Source organism: Arvicola amphibius, chromosome 8, assembly GCF_903992535.2.
Source record: "Arvicola amphibius chromosome 8, mArvAmp1.2, whole genome shotgun sequence".
NCBI classification, from domain to species: domain Eukaryota; kingdom Metazoa; phylum Chordata; class Mammalia; order Rodentia; family Cricetidae; genus Arvicola; species Arvicola amphibius.
This window is the reverse complement of record NC_052054.1, coordinates 73,280,506-73,305,579: the sequence shown is the minus strand read 5'-3', so window position 1 is coordinate 73,305,579 and position 25,074 is coordinate 73,280,506. Positions and strand designations below refer to the sequence as shown.

General features: G+C 52.4%; 1 protein-coding gene across 5 annotated transcripts; it reads left to right on the top strand.

Annotated features, from left to right (window-relative positions):
• Nucleotides 1-853: 853 nt before the first annotated feature.
• LOC119820488 (CLK4 associating serine/arginine rich protein) lies at nucleotides 854-24,728 on the top strand. 5 transcript variants are annotated; one of them, XM_038338872.1, is made up of 21 exons: nucleotides 854-923; nucleotides 2,052-2,167; nucleotides 8,616-8,713; nucleotides 9,168-9,269; nucleotides 9,448-9,527; nucleotides 11,958-12,042; nucleotides 12,884-13,032; nucleotides 13,774-13,870; nucleotides 16,906-16,984; nucleotides 17,068-17,141; nucleotides 18,100-18,141; nucleotides 19,297-19,512; nucleotides 19,605-19,874; nucleotides 20,888-21,139; nucleotides 21,401-21,440; nucleotides 21,699-21,759; nucleotides 21,890-21,948; nucleotides 22,027-22,073; nucleotides 23,526-23,608; nucleotides 24,405-24,429; nucleotides 24,620-24,728. In XM_038338872.1, exons 2-21 carry the CDS (start codon nucleotides 2,069-2,071, stop codon nucleotides 24,660-24,662), a joined length of 2,001 nt encoding a protein of 666 aa, XP_038194800.1. In that variant the 5' UTR covers nucleotides 854-923; nucleotides 2,052-2,068; the 3' UTR covers nucleotides 24,663-24,728. The 5 variants fall into 5 exon arrangements, 3 of the variants coding, with proteins under 3 accessions (XP_038194800.1, XP_038194799.1, XP_038194801.1); XM_038338871.1 differs by having other exon boundaries at nucleotides 23,502-23,608; XR_005286508.1 differs by lacking the exons at nucleotides 24,405-24,429; nucleotides 24,620-24,728 and having other exon boundaries at nucleotides 21,401-21,444.
• The last annotated feature ends 346 nt before the right edge of the window (nucleotides 24,729-25,074 follow it).

The following is a 25,074-nucleotide window of genomic DNA, read 5'->3' as shown; positions in this document are numbered from 1 at the left end:
GAAGTCCAGCTGAGACATTCAGCCTTGTGGACTGAACAACTACTGGATGTTTGGACTTTCTACTCATAGCTAGTCATTGTTGAATTAGCTGAATCACAGCCTGTAAGTCATTCTAATAAAGCCCCTTTCTATGTATGTAGAGAGATTCATTCTATAAATTCTGTTGTTCTAGAGAACCCTGAGTAATACACAACACATTTGATGCCCTCTTCTGGCTTCCAGGGAAATCTACATATACAGGCATGCACAGAACATCTTTTTTTTTTTGTTGTTTTTTCGAGACAGGGTTTCTCAGTGTAGCAACCCTGGCTGTCCTGGAACTCGCTTTATAGACAAGGCTGGCCTCGAACTCAGAGATCTACCTGCCTCTGCCTCCAGAGCGCAGGGATTAAAAATGTGGGCCCGGCTAACCGTTTTTTAAAGGCTTTTATTTATGTGTTTTATGCGTATGGTGTTTTCTTTGCATGTATGCACACCAGAAGAGGGCACTGGATCCCATGGGACCAACCAGAGTTATAGACTCCTGTTGTGAGCCATTTGGGTGCTGAAAAGTAAACTCAGGACTTCTGGAAGAGCAGCCACTGTTTTAGCCGCTTAGCAACCTCTTCAACCCGTAAAATAAAATAAATCTTTAAAAACAACAACAAAAAAAAATGTGTCTGGAATGCTGTGTGTTTCTCTGCTTGCGCTTCCAGGCCACAGAGTCCCTAAGACCCGCCCCACATCGTGCCACCATACAGGTCTCGCCCACAAATCGAACCAATCCACTAGGCCACGCCCAGTTTCCCCAGATCCCTCCCTCGCGACTGCGGAAGTGCCTTCTGTGCGGCACCGCCTCTCTCCTTCGCTCAACCTCTGACTTCCGTTTCCGGTGTGAGTCGTGAGCGCGCGCGAGCGCAGCAGTGGGAGGCGGCGACCAGCCGGTGAGTGCAGGCGTCCGACCCCGACCTCCCGGCTACCGAGCGCTGGCAGTCAGGCCTCATCCTTGCCCGGGGCGTTCCCGGGATTGCCGTGGGTGACCACCGGGCCCTGAGGGCCGCCCCATCTGCTTCCATCCTCACAGGCCTCAGGCTGCGCCCCTCGCCCCTCCGCGGGCCCGAGTCCGCGCCGTGGGGCTCGGCCGGGTCCTTGACTCCCAAACGGAGCTCCGCCCCTGCCTCACGCCCACAGCGCCCAGCCGGGCCGGCGCTCTTCTCTAGTTTCGCCTGCATGCTTGACCCGCTTTACATCCCCTCGTTCGCCCTCAGCCGCTTGGCCATCTCCATCATCTGTCCACGCCCTTTACCTGGCCTCACCCCCCAGCAGCACATCGCTACTGTGCTTCGGAGAAGCTTGCCTTCCGTCCACCAGCCTTCATCTTCCTACTCTGCTGTAGCCCTTCCCCCTCCCCCCCATGCATGGCTTCTGCAGAGCGTCTCTAGGGTTCTTTCTGTGAGCCCAGCCCTGGCAGCTCAGGATCAGACACTTCTTTTGTTCCAAAATTTCCAATTTCTTTTTTCCAGACAGGCCTCACTATATAGCCTTGGCCAGTCTGGAACTCACTACCTAGACCAGGCTGCTCCAGACTCAGACATCTGTCTGCCTCTGCCTTCCCAGTGCTGAGATTAAAAGTATGCACCACTAACACTGGCCAGTTTTTTCTTTCCTTTCTTTTCTTTTCTTTTCTTTCTTTTTTTTTTTTTTTTTTTTTTTTTTAAATTAAAGCAGGCTCTCCCCATGTAGGCTACACTGGACTGGTACATATAACCCAGGCTGGCCTTAAACTCAAGGCAATTCTGCATCAACCATCCAAAGGCTGCCTATTCCATAATCTTTCATCTGGACTTTAGCACATTATCTAGGACAATCCCTTTCCCAGGAGAGGGGCTTTCTCGTAGTGCCCGAGCTACAGCAGCAGGACTTTGTACACATTCCGTACACCCACCCTCCAGGTCTGCTGCATAGTCTCTCCCAGGAAGCCATCAGGGTCCACACCAACTTACCAGAGGACTGTGGCTCTGCCCGGTGGTTTTTCCAGTCCGTCTGACGTGTCTGGTGCCCTCGTCCCTCAGGTAGAGGCCTCACCACGATGTGGCACGAGGCTCGGAAGCATGAGCGGAAACTCCGAGGCATGATGGTGGATTACAAGAAGAGGGCCGAGCGGCGCCGGGAGTACTATGAGAAGATTGTGAGTGACCATATTCCAGCATGGGTGGGAGGGTCCTGTCAAGGCGAGAGCCCTGTTTCCACAGCATCCTTCTCGTTCTTCCCATTGTGACTGCTTCCTGGGGCTCTGGAGGAGGAGCTATGGGCTTTGCTCACCCTAGACAAGCCCTCTACTATCCAAGCTACCCTGTATCCCGTTTCTTCTTGAGACACGTGTTCTGTAATTCACCTGGCTCAGTCTTCCTGCCCTGTTTCTCCTGATTTACAGGTGTGTGGCCACACTCACCAGACAGTCATTTCTTCAGCCAAGTCGTTGGGCTTCTTGTATCTGGTGCAGCCCTGTGTAAAACTGGAGTTGAAGTTAGAGGACCCTGTAGCTCCAGACATAAGACTTTACCCCTGGAAAACGAAACAAAACACCCCAACAAACTCCATGGTTTGGCCCAAAAGGCCCTTGTGGCCTCTGCTGCCCTCTCAGTGACTTTCCTGAGTGTCTTCCCTGGCCTTTTCCATATCTGCCACCAAAGATGGGCATTGGTTTATGACGCCTTCCTTTGTCTAACTTCTGTTTGTTTTGAAGACCCCCAGCTTGAAATGACACTTGCTTACCTGGCCCGGTCTTTTAGATTCCATTCCTGTAGACATTGTACTAACTATAGTTTTGCTGCCCAGCCTTTCTGTTCCCCTTGTCTTCAGTCTTGTCCTTTGCAACCCATCCAACAGACTAGAGAGGTCTTTCTGAAGTGCAAAACTGGCCCTCTTCCTCCCTTGCTCAAAATTCTTTGGCTCCTGAGTGTCTTTGGGAGAAGGCCAGTCTCTTGACTGTAGCTTTCAACGGTCTACATAGTTTGTGGTTTTTGTTTGTTTGTTTGTTTTTGGGTTTTTTTTCCCCCTAAGAGGTTTTGAGAATGGAAGCCAGGGCAGGGCTTCTGCCAAACAGATTTGAGCCACACTCCTAGCCCCTCACTGGGGGATTCTAGGCAGGGGCTCTTCCACTGAGCCACTTGATCCTTAGTTTGAATTTTACCTCTCCTCCAGATTCATGCCATTCCATGGTCTGCTTGACTCCTCTGTTCACGTTATCCAGGCCTTCTGGCTATCCCTCTGTTGCCTAATATTTCCTTGTGCATGCAAATTGATGCACTATGTGGAATCAATTTGGCTATAGGCAGAGGAATGAAATATGAACAAGTGGCAAACATGACAGAAGTTTGTCTCTTATCTCTGAAGAGTTTTGTTGTGTGGTCTGAGAGAGCTGTGGAGGCTCCAGTTCTTGTGTCTTCATTCCACCCAGTAGCGAGGAGGAAATGAGAGAAAGGGGACAGAGGCTCTCATTCCTGTTGTTGAGAGGGTTTCTGGGTGTTTTCCTGTGACCCTTGGCCCCTGTCCTGTTGACCTTTCATCCTCAAGGAAGCAGACATGCATAGATTCCATGCTAGGTGAAGTTCCATGCCAGATTTGTGAGGTTACCACTGAAGTAGGAGCGTGGAGGTGTGTGGCCTATCCGTAGAGAACAACCGCCTGAGATTGTCTCGCAGGCTGATTGGAGGATTGGATGTCTAGATCAGTGTACCTTGCCTGTTGGGTGTTTTGTGGCTTTTCCTGGGGTGACATGAACAGACAGCATGGCAACATACCAAAGAGAATTCCTTGAAAGTCAGTCCTGGTGACCCTTTGAGTGTATTTGGAGTTATGCACAGATCATGGAGGACTCGGGCATCTGCATCACCAGAATAAAAGCCACTTCTCTGGCGCTCCCTGCCATGTCTACAGGTGGCTCTAGCAGTGTTCCCTGTCTTCGGCCTTAGTCAGCACTTGTGTTGCTGTGGCAACAGCTTTAAGAAGAACGTTGTCAAATTAGTAGTGTCAGAGCCTTTTAAGTGGCCTTAGCTTTCTGAGCCAGGAGGGAATGTCTGAGCGGGCAGAAGACAGCCACACAGCTTGTGTGTCACCGTTTGTGTAACCTGTGCTCGGGAAGGGTGAGTGCTTGCCTAGCCAGCACCCTCTCTCCCACATACACACAAGGAAAAGGAGAAATAGACTCACAGCCCCTGATATTGCTGGAATTTGGATTCAGACTGGTGGATGGATGCCACAGAGAGAGCCTGAAGAGTGGTGTTCAGGCTCCCCTTCCCGACAGTGCCTAGGAACAGTCCCTCACTGGGTGACAACAAGTGTCTGTGGGGCTTTGCCATGGGGACCATACAAGCAGCCAGTGTCTGCACAGGAATGTGACCTGCATTAGGATGTGTGGAGCCTAGCTGTGAGAGATGCCAGCCCACTGCTGGTGGCTGGGGTGGCTGGGGGAGTTATGGAAGCAGGGGTGAGCAGGCCATGGTGCACTGTGGCTGCTTGAGTTGAGTTTTTGTCTATGAGCTGCTGGTTGTACATCTCTGATCGCTGATCATTCTTGGTGACTGCTTTTTTTTTGAGTTTTGTGACTTTTCTGTCATTGTTCCTATTCTTGACATCTTTTTTTTCTTGTTTTTTGGTTTTGGTTTGTGGGGTTTTTTGTTTGTTTGTTTTGGTTTTGTTTTGTTTTGTTTTTAGGTTGGATCTTGCTAAGTTCCTGGCCTAGAACATTCCTTCTGCCTCAGCCTCCTGGGTGCTGGGATCACACGTATGTGCCTCCATGCCTCTTCTCTAATCAGTCCAGTCGTTTGGATAAAGAAATGCAATCTACAGGACATGGTGCTGCACACTTTTAATCCTTGCATTTGGGAGGCACAGGCAGGCGAATCTCTGTGAGTCTGGGGCCAGCCATACTCACTGTCTTGCATAGCAAGATTGTCTCAGAGGTTAAAAGAGAAAGAAATACAATCCCCTGTTAATACACAGATGAGATATAAACAAGTCTCCCTCTGGAAGGCCCATGTTAACCGTGCCCTGTATGTAAGGGTAGTCCTTGGTGAAGGCAGGGATGTCCCCACACTGAACTGTGAGGCTTAGTGGGTGGTACTTGAGCTGTTGGCTCTGGGCATCCATTGTTATGTGCTGGAGTTCAAGGAGGCAGTGAATGACAGCATGCGCGCATGGACTCCTGGCCTATCTGAGCTCAGAGGCAATACAGCCTGGTTGTAAAAGTGGATTCCGTTGATTTGTTTGCCTCTGGTGCCAGGGATGGAGCCTAGAGATAATTATATTTTATTTATTTATTTATTTATTTATTTATTTATGTTTTTCGAGACAGGGTTTCTCTGTAGTTTTGGAGCCTGGCCTGGAACTAGCTCTTGTAGACCAGGCTGACCTCAAACTCACAGAGATCTGCCTGCCTCTGCCTCCCGAGTGCTGGGATTAAAGGCGTGCGCCACCACTGCTCGGGTGAGCCTAGAGATTATTTGTGCTATGTTCATGCTCTACTCTCGGCCTGGATTTTGCGTCTTAGGAAGGGACAGCCTGGTTCTTTGCAGTGTATCTCACAAAGCCAAGAGTTAGAAGAACGTCATTGTCTATGGATGAATGAATGAGGAAATGGTGGACTGGGTGATGTCTCGGGGGTTAAAACACTTGCTATGCAAGCGTGAGAACCAGAGTTTGCATCCCCAGAACCCATGAAATGCTGGGTAGGCATGTTGTTTCAGTTGTCGTTCAGCCTCAGGAGGGCAGAGGCCCGATCCCAGAGAAGCTGGCTAGCTAGACCATCCCTGTCAGCCAGCTTTGCATTTGATTGAGAGACCTTGCCTCAATGAATAAGGTATAAGGGTGATGGAGGGTGATTCCTGAGCCCAGGGCTCCATGTGCATGTGTACCCATCCAGGTGCACACACTCATGCAAACATGCACACACATGAAAATGGGAAAAGGAAAAAAATGTGACTGTGCATACACTGGAGGTGTGTATCCTCACATCCAGTGTGGAACACGGAGCCAGTGACAGCAAAACAGTACCACGCTCTGGGGACAGAGGCAGGTGGAGCTCTGTGGATTCCTGGTCAGAGTAAGTTACATGTCAGACCCTGTCCCCAACCAAACAGGAAAACCCAAAAGGCTATTGTATGATGCAGCTTGATCCTGTATGCCAATTGATGTAGTCAAACACTTACCTAGAATGGCTGTTGTTAGGGGCGGGGAGCCGGAAAGGACATTCTTCAGTGGATAGAGTTTGCTCTTTGCAAGAGGAGGCTGTGGTAGAGATGGGCAGCCTAATTCACGCTGAGAACCTCTCTTCGTTGGTTGGTTGAGGCTTCTACACTGTGCTTACCCAGTTAAGGGTGGGGCGGAGCTTTGGTCAGTGAGAGAGCACTGAGTTTAATCTACTGCACAGCAGAAAAGTTCGAATGAAAATGGTTGAGCGTAGATTCTACGCATGGTGCTCTTTACCACAGTAGCAATTACCCTAAAATTAACACCTTAGAAAGGAGCTAGGTCCATCTAGGGACAGGCGAGTTCTGCTTGATGCGGGTGTGATCTTGAGTGTGGTTTTGCCTCAGTTTCCTCCTGTGGGAAATGGGTGTTTCTGGGGTTGCAGAGATTGCGTGGAGGATGTTTTCACAAACTGCTTAGCTCAGATCCTGGCTGTTAGGATAGCTTGACTTTTCCATAGTGCCACTCCTCAGGCATGCCCTGGCCTGGGAGCGCATACTTGGGCTCTGTGCCTGTCACTTCTGGGATACAGATCCCTCCAGGGGCTCTTGCAGACTTCATGCTGTACCTGGTGTCCCTAGAGGCTTGGCCTCAGGCTTGCTGGAGGCTGTGTGGCCTGAGGATTGAAGGAGGCAGGCAGGTGTGGAGCGGTCAAAGGGCTTGATTCCACAGCCACCTGCTGCCCCCTGTGATCTTGGGTAGGCCCTCTCTCTGTCAGCTTCACTGTGAACTGAGGGTCTTGACAGCCCAGTGCTGGGCAGAGTCATGTGAGCAGGGGGCCAGCTGTGGCTGCTCTGGGCCCCTGCTCCGACCTGCATCCACCCCTGCTGGGGGTGATGGGGAGCAGACAGAGCTGTGAGTGGAGCTGGGATGGCAAGCAGGTGAGACTGTTTCTGTAGGGAGAATTCTTTTCTTCTCTTGCCTAGTTTACAGGCTCTGTGGACAGATCCAGTAGTGAGCAAAACAGATCCCTGCCCCTTGGGATGTTCATGTTCTTGTGGGAGGCTGGTGGTGATGGAGCTAGCTGGGCTAGAATAGCAGGTGCTGATAGGTGCCCTGAGGAAACAAGTGGGCCCAGTAAGGCATTTACGTGGAGCGGATTAGGGATGCTCTAGAGGAGCCCTGCTGAGAGGGAACAATAGCACAGAGCCTGGAACTTTCTGGAAGTAAAAGCAGGGAGACCCATAACCTGGTCCAGGATAGCCAGGGGGAAAGTCAGGAAGACACCCGGAGCACGCAGAGGCTCTAGGGAGAAGAAGGTCATGGCTTAGAGGGACAAGGAAAACATTGCAGAGGGCAGGGTAGCCACATGCCCCAGGAAGAGGCGACCTGGAGAGCAGGACCCAGCCAGAGCATGACTACGGCAGAACTGTGGGAGCCAGCTCAGGATTTATGGTGCAGCATTGAGACCCCATCCTCTCCCCCATTGATGTGACCCCAGGAACTGCCAGGACAGAGCTCTGCCTTCCCTGCCACCAGGTTTATGCTTCCCATGGTACTTTTGTAAGTCCTCCCCTAGGCTAGGACCCAGGGTTGAGTCTCCAAATTAGGTATCCTTTTTGGGGACTGGTTTTTATTTTATTTTATTTATTTATTTATTGCTTTTCGAGACGGTTTCTTTGTGTCGCCTGGGCTGCCCTAGAACTTGTTCTGTAGACCAGGCTGGCCTCAAATCATAGCTCTATCTCCCTTTGCCTCCTGACTGCTGGGGTTAAACACCTGGACCACCATCCCCAGCACTTTGTTGAGCTTTTTATCCACTGTAGTTTCCTTTCGGTACTAAGGGTAGAGAGCTAGGGCTTCCTGCACTGTCCCACGGCTACAGCCTCAGCCCAGGGTCACTTGTGTGCAGTTCAGTTTCCTTGTGCCTTGCCTGTGCTGGCATCAGTTCCACCACCCAGGGCGTATGGAGCAGGACTTTGTCTGCCTGGTGTCTCCCTGGAGCTTGCAGACATGCATGCCACTGCTCTTGCTCGTGTGATTTTGCTGCCCTGAAGGCTGCTGCAGGCCAGTGCTCACATTGTGCTCCAGATGAATGTCCCCAGATAGGCACAAAGAGTTAGGGGTAATACTTTAAATACTTTGGACAGTTTGTCTGTAGCCCGAGTAGGCTTTTAATTTACAGTCTTCTGCCTCAGTTTTCCAAGTAGCCAGGAGAGATAGGCTGGCTGTCAGGATGGCTCAGCTAGAGCAGAGTTCAGCACTGCTGGCCACATCTGGGAGGGCAGCTGTCCCAAATGGTGGTTCGGCTGCTGGCTGTGCATATTGGCTCACCTGTAAGGTGTGGCCAGGGACTTGACCCAGAGGCCAGCTGACCACTAGGTCTACTTGTGGAGGCATGGTGGGCCTTGGCTCCTTGGTGACCTCTGACCTGTCCCTCCCTGCAGAAGAAAGATCCCGCCCAGTTCCTGCAGGTGCATGGCCGCGCCTGCAAGGTTCACCTGGATTCTGCTGTTGCCCTGGCTGCTGAGAGCCCTGTGAACATGTAAGACTGTTGAGGGATGGTGTGGTGTCAGAAGGGATTGGGGGGTACTCTTGAGTCTGCAGTAGAGTTCGGGTAAGGACTGGCTTTTGTGTGATCGGGCTGGGAAGATCGTGTGCATGAAGTTGAGTGTTAGAGGTTATGTAGACAATCACGGTGTGGGGAAAACTTAGTGCTGACTGAGGCTCACAGGGGCAAGGGGCGGAGGGGATGTTTCAAGGTGACTGTGGCTCTTTTAGTGGCCTCCTTAACCTGGTTTAAGTTCCTTGTTGCCTGGCCCTGAGAAGTGGGCCAGCAGATGGATGGCTTTGTTGTTGGGACCAGATCTTAGGTGTAGTTTGTGGGTGCAGCCTAGAGACCTGAGAGCTGGCGGTGAGAGTGGAGTGGCACTGGGGTCAGAGGGACCGGGTGCCTGGGTTCTGAGTCCTGCCTCTCTGCCTCCGACCTCCTGCCTCAGGATGCCTTGGCAAGGGGACACCAACAACATGATTGACCGCTTTGATGTCCGTGCACATCTAGACCACATCCCCGACTACACCCCCCCACTGCTCACCACCATGTAAGTCCTCGGAGGCGGGGCTGCCAGGGACCCCATAGCAGCTCTCTGCCTCAGTGTACCTGTCACCTTTCTTGGGCGAGAGGAGCCTTGTCCATTCCTCCCTTAGTCAGAAGCCTCCCCACTTTTCCTAATGGCCAGGGCTTTGGTTTACCTTTCCTTTAACCTCTCCCACCAAAAGCTCCCCGGAGCAGGAGTCGGACGAACGGAAATGTAACTACGAGCGGTACCGAGGCCTGGTGCAGAACGACTTCGCCGGCAGTGAGTGGCGGGGCGGGGCATGGGGCATGGGGGCCTGAGGCTCGACGACCTAGACAAGGCTCACCCAGGTACTTGCTGCTGGTTGCCCTTGGTTCTGTCCCAGTCTGTGTACCCCCTCTCCCTTCTGGGCCTTTGTCCATGAAACTAGCACAGGGCTCTCTGTGGAGTTAGAGACTTGGAGGTTTCTGCCCAGGCCACCTCCCATCCCTTCCCTCTGAGTCTGTGTAGGATCCTTTAACTAAAAAAGAAGGGAGAAGGGTACACATGCACTGCGCCCACTGCATGGGTGAGGGTCGCAGGAAGAAACGGTGCTTTGTTGTGAGCAGGGCCTCATTGTTTGACTGGCCTTCATTGGGGCTCCAGAAGGCGAGGACTTTCCCCCGGCTTCCCCAGGAAGGCACATCCTCATGGGAAGGCTTTTCTGTTAGGTCATCTGGGCACATGGGGATGTGGCATGTGTTAAGGCTAGGAAACTGGCTCAGTAGTTAGGAGTACCTGCCATGAAAGCCTAACAACCTGAATTTGATCAGGAAACCCCACTCCTGAATTGTCCCCTGACCTCCACATGCAAGCCTTGTTACATGTGCACATGGCATGCCTGGACACATGCATGTCTGTTTGAGAATCTGTTTCTGTCCCTAGCATTGCGAACATAAAACAAACCCCACCTGTGACCCTGCACAACTTCCAAAAGGGCAGAGGACTCCTTAGTTTCCTTTTCCCTATCAGTGCTTTGTGCTGGGGATGATGCAGGGCCACACACACAGATGCTAGGGACCTACTCTCCTGTCTTGCTGCACCATTAGATCTCGGGTTATGTTTCTTACTGTCTATATGTTTGAGACACAGTCTTACTCCGTAGCCCAAGCTGCCCTGAAACTGGTGACCTCCCCCGAGCTGCAATTATAGGCAAGGATCACTGTGCCCAGCTTGAAGCCTCATTTTACAGACAGGACTCAGAGGTGTCTATGGAAGTGGAGTCTTCACTATGGATACCATTGTCCAGGGTCACCTACACACAAACCCCTTTACTGGCAGGTCTCGGGTGTCTGCTCCAGGGGTCAGCTTGAGAGTTCAGGGATTACATATGCAAGTCTTGCTTCATGCTGGCACAGGAGACCTACACATGGGCTTGATAGTCCCAGATTTCCGTGTTTTAAGATGCATTTATGTATTTTTTAATATCATTAATTTATTTATTTTTTGGTTTTTTGAGACAGGGTTTCTCTGTGGCTTTGGAGCCTGTCCTGGAACTAGCTCTTGTAGACCAGGCTGGCCTCGAACTCACAGAGATCCACCTGCCTCTGCCTCCCGAGTGCTGGGATTAAAGGCGTGCGCCGCCCCTGCCCAGCAGTGTTGTCATTTTTGCTGTCAGCCCAAGCCTTGATTCCTTGGAGCTAGAGCCCGGGCTCCCTTACTTCTTCGTTCACCCCTACAAGCAGAGTGTCCTCTGCTGTCCAGTGGTGGACAGAGAGCCGTGGCATAACCACACGAACAGTTTAAGAACAAGCTAGGTAGTGTAAGAGACAGCTTGCTGAGTGTTCCTGAAGGGAAGTAAGACAGAGCTGGGTATACATGCTTTCTACTGAGCCAGGGAGAGGTATGGATTCCAGTCCCTGGAATAGGGTGCATAGAGGTTCTGAGGTGGGTGTCTGCCATGGCCAAGAAGGGGCCGTGCTGTGTTACCTATCCCAGACACCGGGTGTCACTGGTAGAAAGCTGAAGTACTCAGGTTGGTACAGTGACCCAGCACCAGAGCTGCTCCAGAGGCTGAGGCGGGGGAATCTCAAGTTCAGGGCTTGCCTGGGCCAGCCTGAATAACATTGTAAGACCCTGTCTCAAAAAGATGAGGATACAGTTTCACGGTAGAGCACTTGCTTGTCATGCAGTCTTCAGTGTCCTTTTCCCCTCCCCCTTCAAAAGAAAGGAAAGCTAGGCAGAAGCCTGCAGAGGCTAGGGAAAGCTGAAGGGAAACCATGCTGCCTAAGTACCCTGGGAAGTTCCTGAAGTGGGTGCTGGGGGTGTAGGAGAGCATGATCGTCAGACACCCCACCAGTACAAACCAAGCCCCAGGACCACATGGGGTGGTGGCCAGTGGGGTCCACATGATACCCAACACTTACGGGCATGCATATGGTTCTGGAGGCCAGAGAGGCCCCATGACAGTGGTAGGGCCCCTAAGTCACAAGTACTCACTCTGTCAGTGATCCTACGTTACACAAGAGGGAACTGAGGCACATTACCGTCACTTGAGTAAGATCACAGGGAGAGCGGATCATCTAGCTGATGTTATATACCGTGGTCATGGGGTCTAGATAGAAGAGTGATTTGAAATAGGGGACCCTGCCTTGGCTGCCCACCCCTGTCTTTGTACTCCACTCCACACGCACATGTGCCAGGCTGTGCTGACCTCTGACCTCTCCTTGCCAGTCTCAGAGGAACAGTGCTTGTATCAGATCTACATTGATGAACTGTATGGAGGCCTCCAGAGACCCAGCGAGGATGAGAAGAAGAAGTGAGTCAAGGGCTGGTCTGATGGGTGGGGCCAGCCCTCCCACCTCACCACCGCAGTCTGTAGTTAGCACTGATTCGGTACATTCTATACGTGGAGAGGAAGAGTCAGCAGCAGAGGACAGGCTCTGGCTGAGCTTGTTGCTCCCACTTTGCAGAGTAGGAGGCATGAGCCCTGTGTGTGAGTCCTGTGGAGAGGGCCGAGAGAAGGCAGTCCCTTGGAGTCAGCCTTAAGTCAGGAGCTGTGAGGAACATGGGTGATGGGGGTGCCATACACTTGTTCCAGTGCCTGCATGCAGTAAGCTTGCCACCTAGAGATGCTGATGTCACTTTGCAGAGGTTGGGGTCCTTAGCCCAGGGTTGCCAACCATCTCAAAAAGTCAACCTGGCTGGGCACTGTAGTTGGAGCCCTGATCCTACAGTGGGAGAGCCCACTGTAGGATCTGCTTCCTGACATGCTTAGGTACTTCCCAGACACTCAAGCCTTGGCTTCAGGATAAGGGTGCTGGGATGAAGCAGGGGGTTTGACAGCAGAAGTCAATAGTGGCCTCTTAGTATGTCCCCTGAAAGCAAAACTGGGGCACACTTTGTAAAGATGGCTCTGCCTCTGCACTCAATGAGACTTAGGGCCTCTGCAGGCAGTCTTGTCTCCTGACAGGAGTAAGCCAACATGGGCAAGGCGGGGCAGCCCAGGACAGTGCCTGGGCCAGGACCAGGCCATAGACGGGAACTAGAGTGGAGAATCTTAGGTGGACACATGTTGCCAAGGATTCAGTATCTATCATGGGGCTTGCCTGTGGCCCTACTCCTGCTGGGTAGCCCCTGGCTCATGACTCATTTTGCAGGCTGGCAGAGAAGAAGGCTTCCATTGGCTATACCTATGAAGACAGTACTGTGGCTGAGGTAGAGAAGGTGGCCGAGAAACCAGAGGAGGAGGAGTCACCAGCTGAGGAGGAGAGCAATTCGGATGAAGATGAGGTCATCCCCGACATCGGTGGGGTCCCCTCTCTGCCCTCCCCACCTGCAGCCCCTAGGCTTCGATTTTGTGTCTTGTCCCTCACCCTCTGTAGGGTACCCGTGCCTACAAGGCCTTCCCCTGCCCCAGCTATAGTGCCTCAGCCTTCCCCTGCTTCCCTGACCCACTCACAGCCTTCTCTGTCCCTGTCCCCTCTCCCAATCATTTCTGGGCCCTGTTTCTACAAGATTTTCCCACCTTGGGGCTGGCTTTTTCTCTTCTACCTGGGTCGACCTTTCTTTTCTCTGGGAGATGAATCTTCCCCTTTCCTAGAGCTGCCCCCATCCTCCAGCATCTGTCCCTCATCCCCATGCTCACTGCCTTTCCTCCTATGGAAAGCCCCAGTGAGAAGACTGTGGCTGCCGCCTTCCAGCCTGCTCTTCCTGTACTGTGGGCTTAGCCTCAGGCAGAGCTGATGTTCACGTCTATCCTCCTGCCCTCCCTCTGTGCGCTGCTCTGATGCCCGTCCCACGCCTGTCTCTGTCCACCTCCATCCTCTTCTCTTCCCTGCACTCCATCTGCAGACTCATCCACCCTCCCCTATTTGTCCCCTCTGAGCAGTGTGCTGTCCTGACCAAGCCCCAGCTTGGGCCTCAGCAGAGCCAGCACAGCTACATCCTCTCTGAAGGTGTTCTACCTGGTAGACCTGTCCCCACTTGGGGCACTACCCCGTTCTATCTTCTGGGGCTAGGGTCCCTGACAGCCTTTCTCTTGGTGCAGACGTGGAGGTGGATGTGGATGAGCTGAACCAGGAGCAGGTGGCTGATCTCAATAAGCAGGCCACAACCTATGGCATGGCTGATGGAGACTTTGTCAGGTGAGCCCACGCTGGCTGACATGCCGGACTCTGTCCCTGCCCTGCCCTCCGAGGCACTTCTCTGGTACCACAGCTGTCCTCAGCCTGTGAGCAATGCACTTGTGGAACTTGCTGCAGAAGCAGATAGATCCTGTCGTACAATGTGACCTAAAAACTACTAGGTTCCTTGGGGACAGCACCCTCTTGTGGTGCAGCTTTATGCATTATTCTTCACATGATCACATGGCAGGAGCCTCTGCCTCTGCCTGTGCCAGGTCATACCTTGCCAAGCGCTTTCTTTACATCAGTGACACCAACAGACCAGAAACTGTTTTTGTGTGGAACCTAGGGATCAGTCCCAGGTCCCTACCCAAGTCTGAACCCACAGCTCTCTAGTACAGTGATTCTTTCATTGTTTGTTTGTTTTTGTTTTTGTTTTTTTGAGACAGGGTTTCTCTGTGAAACATCCCTTGCTGTTCTGGCACTTGCTCTGTAGACCAGGCTGACCTTGAACTGTAGAGATCCACCTGCCTCTGCCTCCCAGGTGCTGAGATCAAAGGTGCGCGCCACCACTGCCCAGCTAGCACAGTGATTCTTATTATAGTTCTTTGGTGGTATGGTGATCCCAACCATAAAATTGTTTTTGTTGCTGCTTCATAACTGTACTTTTGCTACTGTTATGAATTGTGATGAGAATATGTTTTTGGCAGTCGAGGTTTGTCAAAGGCTGAGAACCCCTACTCTAGTAGTTTGACCGCTGTCAGGAACACACGGCCATAGGCTTCACCTACCTGGTTCCCTCTCCCTTCCCTGACCACAAGCCCCCGCGTGGCCCCCTCACTGGAGTTGTTCAACGCCTAGTCTGTCTTCCAAGCCCTGTTGCCATTCACCTTGCCTCACCCCTTGGCACCCTACTCCCTGATTTCTCAGACTTTCTGTGTGGCTCTTACCTCTGTGCTGAGGTTTCTTGTGTAGTTGGCACTATCTGAGGGACACTATAGTCAGTCTCCTCGCACTTGAAGTTTCCCAAGCTAGATCCTTGAGCACTCTTTGAAGTCTCCAGTAGCGGGGATTACAGGTTTGCACTACGAGGCCTAACCAGGCCTGGCTGGGTTGGTTGCTTTCATTTGTTTTGTTTTGTAAAAGTAGCAAGGATATTTTTATTTGTAGAATGTAAAAAGGATGAAGGTGTCCCATCCTGCACCCCCTCCCTGTTCGTTTGGTTTTTATTTTTCTTGTTTGTTTGTTTTAAGGTTTTTTTTTTAATATTTATTCATTATGTATACAGTATTCTGTCTGCATGTATGTCTGCAGGCCAGAAGAGGGTGCCAGATCCCATTACAGATGGTTGTGCCACCATGTGGGAATTGAACTCAGGACCTCTGGAAGAGCAGTTAGTGCTCTTAATCTCTGAATCATCTCTCTAGGCTCGTTTGTTTGACTTTCAAAAGGGTTCTCAAAGTATCACCAGGCTATCCTCAATCCTCTGGCAAGTGCTGGGATTTCAGGTGTGACCCACCATGCCTGGCTAGTGCTGAATGTGTTCTTTTTCTCTTTACTTATTTATTTGGAGATAGGGTCTTATAACTCAGGGCCTCAAATGTGCTATATAGCCAAAGATGGCCTTAAACTTTTGATCTTCCTGCCTCCACATCACCAGTGCGAGGATTTAATGCTTCATTGTTCTTCAAAAAATTTTATGGGGGCTGGAGAGATGGCTCAGCGGTTAAGAGCATTGCCTGCTCTTCCAAAGGTCCTGAGTTCAATTCCCAGCAACCACATGGTGGCTCACAACCATCTGTAATGAGGTCTGGTGCCCTCTTCTGGCCTTCAGGCATACACAGAAACAGAATATTGTATACAGAATAAATAAATATTTTAAAAAAAAATTTTATGGGCTGGAGAGATGGCTCAGCGGTTAAGAGCACTGACTGCTCTTCCAGAGGACCGGGGTTCAATTCCCAGCACCTACGTGGCAGCTTACAACTGTCTGAAAATGCAATTCCATGAGATCTGACATCTTCATACCAATGCACATAAAATAAAGTTAAATAAACCATTAAAAAAATTTTAAATTTTATTTTTTTTACCTTTCTTTGGTTTTGCGAGAATGATTTTCTCTGTCTAGTTCTGGCTGTCCTCTGTTGCTCGCTCTGTAGACCAGGCTGGTTTCTAACTCAACAGAGATCTACCTGCCTCTGCCTCCCGAGTGACGGGATTAAAGACGTGTGCCTCCACTGCCTGGTGGGTTCTGTTGTGTTTTGTTTTGGATTTTATTTCATTTTATCTGCATGCAGTTAGTTCCGTGCATCATGTACATCTGGTATTTGCAGAGGACAGAAGAGGGCGTTAGGTTCCCTGGAGCTGGAGTTAACATGCACTTGTGAGCTGTCAGATGTGGGTGCTGGGAACTGAACTCAGGTCCTCTGGAAGAACAGTAGGTGTTCTTAACCTGTGAGCCATCTCTGCAGCCCCAGGCGCTGAGCTTTCCTAAAGCAGCACCTGTCTTTCAGAAGGTTCTTCAGGAGAGCGCTTGTGGTTGTGTTGTGGTTGGAATACCAGCACCCACATGGTGCCTCACAGCCAGTTCCTCCAGGGGCACCAGGCACACGGGTGATACACAGACACACTTGCAGGCCAAATACCCATACACATAAAACAAATGTAAAAACATTTTTTTTAGGTGCTCAATAAAATCTATTGAATATATCAAAGAAATTTGGTATAGTGGCACACACCTATGATCCTCAGATCCTCTGAGGCAAGAGGGCCTTAAGTTCAGAATCAGCCTGGGCTACAGAACAAATCCCATGAAAGGGAAGGTCAGGAAAAGAAAAGAAAGGGCAGGGATGCGTGCCTGTACATCACTTATTTAAGAGGATTACTTTAGTGAGTTCAAGACCAGTCAGGCCTGTAACTGCCCTTCCTCAGGGAGAAAGAGTTGTATCCAAGAATCCCCAAGTACCATTAGGTCCCTGCTGTCTTTGCTGCCTTTACCAGGGCTCAGCTCACTCTGTGACCTTTGCCCTTCATGCTGATTTCCTCTCTCTCTGCAGGATGCTACGGAAAGACAAGGAGGAGGCAGAGGCCATCAAACATGCCAAGGCCCTGGAGGAGGAAAAAGCCATGTACTCGGTGAGTTCTGGGTAGGGTGAAGGGGGCAAAGGTGTGTCTCCAGTGAAGGCACACTCCTCACCATCCTGGCACTTCCTATCCAGGGCCGTCGTTCCCGGCGACAGCGAAGAGAGTTCAGGGAGAAGCGGCTGAGGGGCCGCAAGATCAGCCCTCCCAGGTAGGATTTCTTTCCTGGGCAACTTTACTCACAGCCAGGGGCTCAGGAGCGTAGCCTTGGCTTCAGGAAGGATTTGCTCTAATGACAAACCTGGAGTGACAGTGAATACTGAGGAGTAGCATTGTATGTTTTCCTCTGCCACCTGCCATCTAACCCTGCTGGCCTGGGGACTCTTAGGGAATGGACAGGAAGCCACTGGCGATGGCTAAAGGAACTGTGGCCAGAACTCACAGTGGATTTGTGTTGCTCTGTGGCCTCTGCAGAGTCTAGATAAATGACTCCTCTCTTCCAGCTGGGCTCTTCCTCTGCAAAGTGGGGAACCCTTACCTCCAAGGAGAGGGGCCTGAGCCACTTCCCACATGGAAGTCTTGAGGCAGGGTTGGATAGAGTGGTTGCACATGAGGGGAAGGCTTGGCCTGGTGGCCCTAGGCAAGTCTCTGATAAAGGAAAAGGATTGAATGTGGCCCTAAGGTTTAAACTGCTCAGGGCTAGGCAGCCCTGGATTCTCATTATTACTGCTTTTAATAATAATAACTCAGTGGCCCTGTCAGTATATTGACCCAAAATTCTAGATGCAGGCCACATACCTGAACTGGGATCTTGGCTCCTTCACTTTTGAACAGTGTGACCCTAGGCAAGCCACTTGCCCTCTCTGGGCCTGTTCTCTCCTATGAAGAGTAATCAGAATTCTTGAAGAGTCGCTGAGTTAAGTTAGGCACGCTGTTGTTTTGACACCAGCATCGATCAGGGACTGGTTATGGGGAAGTTCTTCCAGTGTGGGGTTGGAAAGCCGGGCAGCACCAGGGCTGCTCATGCTGTGATAAGGACACAGATGTGGGATCCCCATAATTAGGGTGCATAGGCATAGTCTGCAGCACCGGGAATCTGGGTGGGAGAGGCCCAGGATTCACGCCAGCCTACTCTCAGCTCTCCATTGTTTTTCCTGTTGTCTACATAGTTATGCCCGCCGAGACAGCCCCACCTATGACCCCTATAAACGGTAAGTGTCAGTGCCCAGGACAAAGCCATCATTATGGCTGACCTTTTGGGTCACCCTGTCGCAGATGGCATCTTGTGGTCTGTGGGTGGTTGTTGGATCCATATCAGTTTTGTTTTTCCAATTTATTTTCCTCAACACCGTCAACAGAACACCATCAAATACGGCATAGGGGGTCTGGAGATTGGATGTCTTTAACACACACTCCCAGAAATAGTGAGCAGTGCCAGGCACTGACAGCCTCACCCAGCAAGCATGGTGCAGGTTCCAGGGTGTTGGGTAGTGGAGGGCAGTCCAACTTAAGTTCTGCCTGCTGCTCTCTTAAGGCCAAGGGTGGGGTCTGTTGGGGCCAGGGTGCTTTTGTGTTGGCTGCTTTGCTTGAAAGGGTGTTCCACTAGGCCCCAGTATCTCAGGATGAAATTAAACCACATGGAACAGCTGAGAATTTACTCTCCAGATCAAACAAGAAGACTGCAATATTTTCATTGAGTCTGTTGAAATCCAGAGCCTCATGCATAGGCAACACCTTCTCTGAACTATACCCAGCCCTTCATTTTTACCCACTACATAAAGCCAGGCATATATATATATATATATATATATATATATATATGTTTACTGAGACAGGGTTTCTCTGTGTAGCCCTGGTTATCCTAGAACTCTATGTAGACAAGGCTAGCCTTGAAATAGCCAGAGAACTGCTGGCCTTAGCCTTCCCAGTGCCAGAATTAAAGGCACACACCACTACCACCCCCAGGCCCATTTTCTGTTTTGAAAACTTACATTTGTGTGGGTGGGTGCAGTGCATATGCTACAGGGCTGGGGTAAAATGGCAGCTTAGAGGAATGAGTTCTCATTGTGTGTGGGTTCAGGGGTTGACCTGAAGTGGTCAGGCTTCTCACCAGCTGGAAACTTAATTGGTTTTTCGAGACAAAGTTTCTCTGTGTAACAGTTCTGGCTGTCCTAGAACTTGCTCTGCAGACCCAGCTGGCCTTGACTCAGTAGGAGGATTAAAGGCATGTCCCAATTAATTTATTTTTGAGACAAGGTCTCTCTGTAGCTCTGGCTGGCCTCTAGCTCACACAACTCACTAGGGCCCTGGTGCAGCTGGGGTGGGTTCTGAGTCCTGGCCTCCCTTTTGCCCACCCTCTGCTGCAGGTCACCTTCCGAATCCAGCTCTGAGTCCCGCTCCCGCTCTCGCTCCCCGAGCCCAGGCCGTGAGGAAAAGATCACTTTCATCACCAGTTTTGGGGGCAGCGATGAGGAGGCAGCTGCTGCAGCCGCTGCGGCTGCCGCATCGGGGGCTACTCCCGGGAAGCCCCCTGCACCCCCCCAGCCCGGTGGCCCCACTCCAGGCCGCAATGCCAGTGCCCGGTCGGTAACGCTTGTGGGCACCCTAGCCGGTTCCCAGGGGGGTGGGGAGTTCCTCTAAGGGCAGTGGTGCTGATGGCGCGGTGCTCCCACAGCCGCCGCTCCTCCTCGTCCTCCGCCTCCAGAACGTCCAGCTCGCGCTCCAGTTCGCGCTCCAGCTCGCGCTCACGCCGTGGCTACTACCGGTCTGGCCGCCATGCGCGCTCCCGCTCGCGTTCCTGGTCCCGCTCTCGCTCCCGCTCCCGGCGCTATTCGCGCTCCCGCAGTCGCGGACGGCGGCACTCCGAAGGCGGTTCCCGAGACGGACACCGCTACTCGCGCTCGCCAGCCCGGCGTGGCGGGTACGCGCCTCGCCGCAGAAGCAGGTCCGCACTCGGGCGGGTGCTGGCATTGGGTAGGCAGGCTGGGGACAGATTGCTCTTTTTCAGCAAGCACCTGTTTGGAAGCAGGACTGGGTAGGTGCCCAAAATTTGGGGCGGGGCCTGATCATTCTTCAGGGACACTGGACATGGCGTTCTCTTTGACTTCTGCCTGGACTATCCAGTCTGCAGGACCTGGGAATCTGGTGGGTGGGGCTATAACCTTTGTGGAAGGGTCGGGTTCCCAGGGGGCAGTGGAGTATGAGCTATGGCTGCTTTTAGGTTTGGTGGGGGAGAGCTCAGAAGCAGGGGCAGGCTTACTGACCCAGCTGGAGTTTGTTCTTTCATAGAACAGGTGCAGCGTAAGTGTTGAGGGTAGACCCTGGCCCTGTTTATGATATGTAATGTCGCCGTGTTCCTGCCAGTCTGCTGGTGTGTATCAGTCATAGCGCCATCCATCCACCTGTGGGAGCTGTAACTGCCAGGCACAGTCCTGGCTCCCTCATTCTCCTGTTGCTCTAGAGAGGCTGAGAGTACATGTTTCCTGATGGCTGTGGTCACTCAGTACTGACGACAAGCACTAGTCAGCCCGGGCAGATTTGTTACATATTTGGAAGTTGACTTCTGAATCTTTTCTGTAGCCCGACCACAGGAGAAGGCTGGGGAGGGAAACGGAGCCTATCACAAACTGGATGCCAGCCCGAGACTCTCACTAGTATCCCAAGCAGGGAAACGCTGGGACTGTGCAGCCTGTCCAGGGCTTGTGTGCTGGTGCTGACTAATGTGTGGGGTAGGGAGCTCCACAGGTGTGGAGCAAAGTGGGGTACCTGGGTTTCCTATGAGATAGAGAAGTGTGTCCAGCATACTCATCATGTTCTAGAATGTGCCCAGGGAGCAGAAGGAGCTTTCGGAGGGAAGTATGGGGGAGGGGAAAAGTGGATTGAATATACTCAATCCTGTTGGAGAGCCATGGACTTGGAAATTGGGGTGACAATCCTTCTCCTCTGCTATACTACTAGGAGCCGCTCCCGTTCAGGTGACCGCTATAAGCGGGGCGCCCGAGGTCCCAGGCACCATAGTAGCAGTCGTAGCCGCAGCAGCTGGTCTCTCAGCCCTTCCCGAAGCCGCAGTCTGACCCGTAGTGGAAGCCGCAGCCAGAGCCGGAGCAGGAGCCACAGCCGCAGCCAGAGCCAGAGTCACTCGCCATCGCCCCCAAGGGAGAAGCTGACCAGGCCAGCAGCATCCCCTGCTGTGGGCGAGAAGCTGAAAAAGTGAGTAGGGGCCTGGCTGGAGCTGAGGGAGCCCCCACTGGGTTCATTTTGTGGGGCATGTTATGATACCTTGGGAGGTGTGCACACTGCCATATAGAGGCATTGCCATCGTGGCCTCGGCTTGGGTAGACTGTTAGAGAGGGATGTGATCCTGCCTAGGTTCTGTGGGTCAGGAACACATCCTAAAGGTTCTAGAGCCCATGGCTGATGGCAGTCCTGAGGCCCATGGTAAGGGTAGCACTCCCATCTCCTCCCACCCAGGACCGAACCTGCCGCTGGTAAAGAGACAGGAGCTGCCAAAGTCAGTAAGAATTTGGAACTCGCCCGTCTAATTCCTGTCAGCAGCAGTGTCCAGAGCTGGGCCCGGTTGGCCTGCAGGGGGCCCAGGGGGAGGGGAGAACCAGCCCAGGGACTACTCTGGGGAGGGGCTACCCAGGCAAGCTAAGTCCCGTCCCTGCCTCCCACGGGGCTCCAGCTGGCCCCCAAGTCCCAGGCTCTTGGCTGAGGTGGGCTGGACGAACTCTGGGCACCCACGCCTATCCCGCCCCTTCTCCCGCAGCCCAAGCTGACCCCACAGGAGAGGCTGAAGCTGCGGATGCAGAAGGCTCTGAATCGCCAGTGTAAGTCCCTCCCCCCAGTCCAGCCAGAGCTGTGGGGAAAGTGGGATGACCTCTGAGCCTACCTGAGCAGGTCAGGTGGTGGTGTGGGGACCCTGAGCACAGCACTCAGCCCCACATCCTTCCTCCACAGTCAAGGCGGATAAGAAGGCGGCTCAGGAGAAGATGATACAGCAGGAGCATGAGCGCCAGGTCAGGCCAGGCTCAGAGGGGTGGGGGTACTGGGTGCAGTGGGGGCTGAGCCACCCCTCACAGCTGTTTCTGCTGCAGGAGCGCGAGGATGAGCTGCGCGCCATGGCCCGAAAGATCAGAATGAAGTAAGGCCCTGGCCTGTGGTCAAGGCAGCCCTGCTGCAGGAGGCTTCCCTCCCCCTCCTTTCATTGGTTTCCCCAGCCCTTTGCTGTCCTCATGTTCAGCCGGCTCTTCCTGATGGCCTAGGCCCCTCACCTTCTTACCTCATGTCTGAACAGCATCTCCCCACGCCTGATAACTGTGTCCTTGATGTTTGATGCTTAATAAGTAGTAAAGTGAAGCCCACCCCATGGTGGGTCTCTTAGGTTAGGGACTTTTCCTTTCCCCTTTCTTTGCCTGCATTATATGTTGGGCTGTGGTCAGAGTCCTGGGCCTAGATCATAGGCTTGGGGTTTTGTCTTAAGTCTCTCTGGTCAAGTGGAGCCTGAAGTGGCTTGGTGCCCACCACACTAGACAGCTAGGATTAGTACCAAGTCCTCAGTTTGCCTGGGGCCCTTAGGAAAAGCCTGGGCTGTTGCATTGTGTAACAGGACAAGGAGGGGAGCCAGTCAGGGATGGGTTTTTGGACCTGTCCTTTCTGATTTGTGCTGTAGGTGGGAGCTGACATTTTGCTCTCTCTGAGCTGGGCTGCCTTTCTCTGTAGGGCAGTGATGGGAATGGCCCCTGCCTCTATAGTTAGGCATATGACCTCCTGGGCTGTGGGGGAACCTGCTGCCGCTCCTGCTTTCTCATTTTCTAAAAACAGATACACACACACACACACACACACACACACGTGTACATATATACATATATATTTGGCTTTTGGTTTTGTTTTGTTTTTTGTTTTGAGATAGGGTTTCACACTGTAGCTTTTGGTGGCCTGGAATTCACTACGTCACCAGGGTATCTCTGAGTTCATGGCAATCCTCCTGCTTTATCTTCCCAAGTGCTGGGACTACAGGCATGAAACACCATGCCTGGCTTGCTGGGAGAAAGAGAGGAAAGAAGGAAGTGAGCAAGCCAGCAGGGCACATAAGGTGGCGCATGCGTGGATGTCAGAGGACAAACTCCAGATATCCAGTGTAGGACCTGAGGATGGAATTCGGGTCATCATGTTAGCGACACAGCGCTACCCTGAGCTGTCCTGTCGCATGTCATTATGCACTGCACCTTCAGAGGCTGCTGTCAGGTGGAAGAAGAGGCCAGGCCAGGCCTGGTGTTTCCCACCTGTGATCTAGCACAGGGGAGGATCCTAAATTCAAGGCCAATCTGAGCTACACAGACAACCCTCTGAGTCCAGGGACTGGGGCTGGGTTTATGTTGGCTGGCTACATCGGCTTCTGGTGCTTCCCCTCACTGTCTGCCTCATTCCTGCCTGAGCCTCAGTGTATGCTGCTACTCACTGGATAGGAGCATGTTAGTTAGGCCTGGCTTTCCTGGTAGATACTGGGCAGGCCAGCCTGCGCAGGGACTGGTGCCTACAGCCCGCAGGTGCTCACTCCTCCCTGTTGGTTGCCTCCCCTCTCCCCCTGCAGGGAGCGAGAGCGACGAGAGAAGGAGAGAGAAGAGTGGGAACGTCAGTACAGCCGCCAGAGTCGCTCACCCTCCCCACGCTACAGTGAGTATTTCGCCCACCATTGCTACAGTTCCTACATTGTCAGGGTCAGGAGAGTCAGGCTGCTTCTGGGGACCATTAGAAAAACTGGATGTAGTGGTACTTACCTAAAATCCAGCACTCCAGGGCTAGAGATCAGGGTTACCTGGAGAAATCCTGCTTTAAATAATAAAGGAAGAAAACAGTTCTGACCTGGCATTCAGGAGAGTAGGGCAAGAGTCCAGCCAAATTCACATATACCACACACACAAAAAAAAAACCAGCACTGTGGAGTCTCACAGGAGGCTCACTGGTTTTGTTGTTTGGGAGCAGCCTACGCGGGGAATTCATCTTATTGTTTAAAAAAAAACACTAGACAGGCCGGGCAGTGGTGGCACACGTCTTTAATCCCAGCACTTGGGAGGCAGAGGCAGGCAGATCTCTGAGTTCGAGACCAGCCTGGTCTACAAGAACTAGTTCCAGGATAGGCTCCAAAACCACAGAGAAACCCTGTCTCAAAATAAATAAATAAATAAATAAATACTAGACAGTTTGACAGAAACTGGGAAGACCGAAGGATCTGAGTTTCTGAGTTTGAGGCCAGTCTGGTCTGCACAGCCAGTTTCAGCCTAGCCAAAGGCAACGTAGTAAGACCCAGTAAAATAGTAGGACCTTGCTTGAGGCACACACAGACTGCAGGTGCCCCATCTGAGCTGAGACTGTGGGGAGGGGCTTCATCCTCACAGAGGTGGCAAGGTTGAGGCAAGGGCTCCAAGATGGCCAGTGGAGGCTGACTGGCATCATTGTCCTTTTCTTTCAGGTCGAGAGTACAGTTCTTCTCGAAGGTGAGACTGCTGGTCCAGCTACCAGGGGTGACTCTCCAAGTCTCCTTTGCCTCTTCATTTGGTGTGGCTGGACTTGTTCCCTGGGGAAGACACTCCTTCCCTCAGCAGCCGTCTTCAGGCCTGTTGGTGCATGTGTGCATGGGAGAGGTTCCCATGCATCCCACCCTCATAGTTTTCTCCCTCTCCGCAGGCGCTCAAGGTCCAGGTCCCGAAGCCCCCATTACAGGCATTAGGCGGAGGATGAGTGGGGCTGCGATGCCCTGGGTTTCTGTAGTGAAATAAAAGCGAACATTATTTAATGCCCTTTGCTGCCTGCTGTCCTCTGAGTAGGTGGGACTTGCAGGCTACATGCAGCTGAGGACTGCCGAAGGTGTGGCCTAGCCTGCAGGGTGTGGTGAGGGGGGGCCTGCCTAGGAGGCAGGGGCCAATCCAGTCAAGGGCTCAGGCTGTGGCATGTGCGGACAGGGCCAGTGGATGACGGGCCAGGACTGGACTGCACCCAGGGGCCTCTGGTGACAGGTCCAGGCCTCTCCTTGCCCTTGCCTGGCCCCTGGCCTCACCCACACCAAGAACCGGGAGCACGGCTTTCTGTGCCAGTCCTCCAGTGCCGAGGGCACTCACCCCCACTCCAAACCGGTCTGTCCA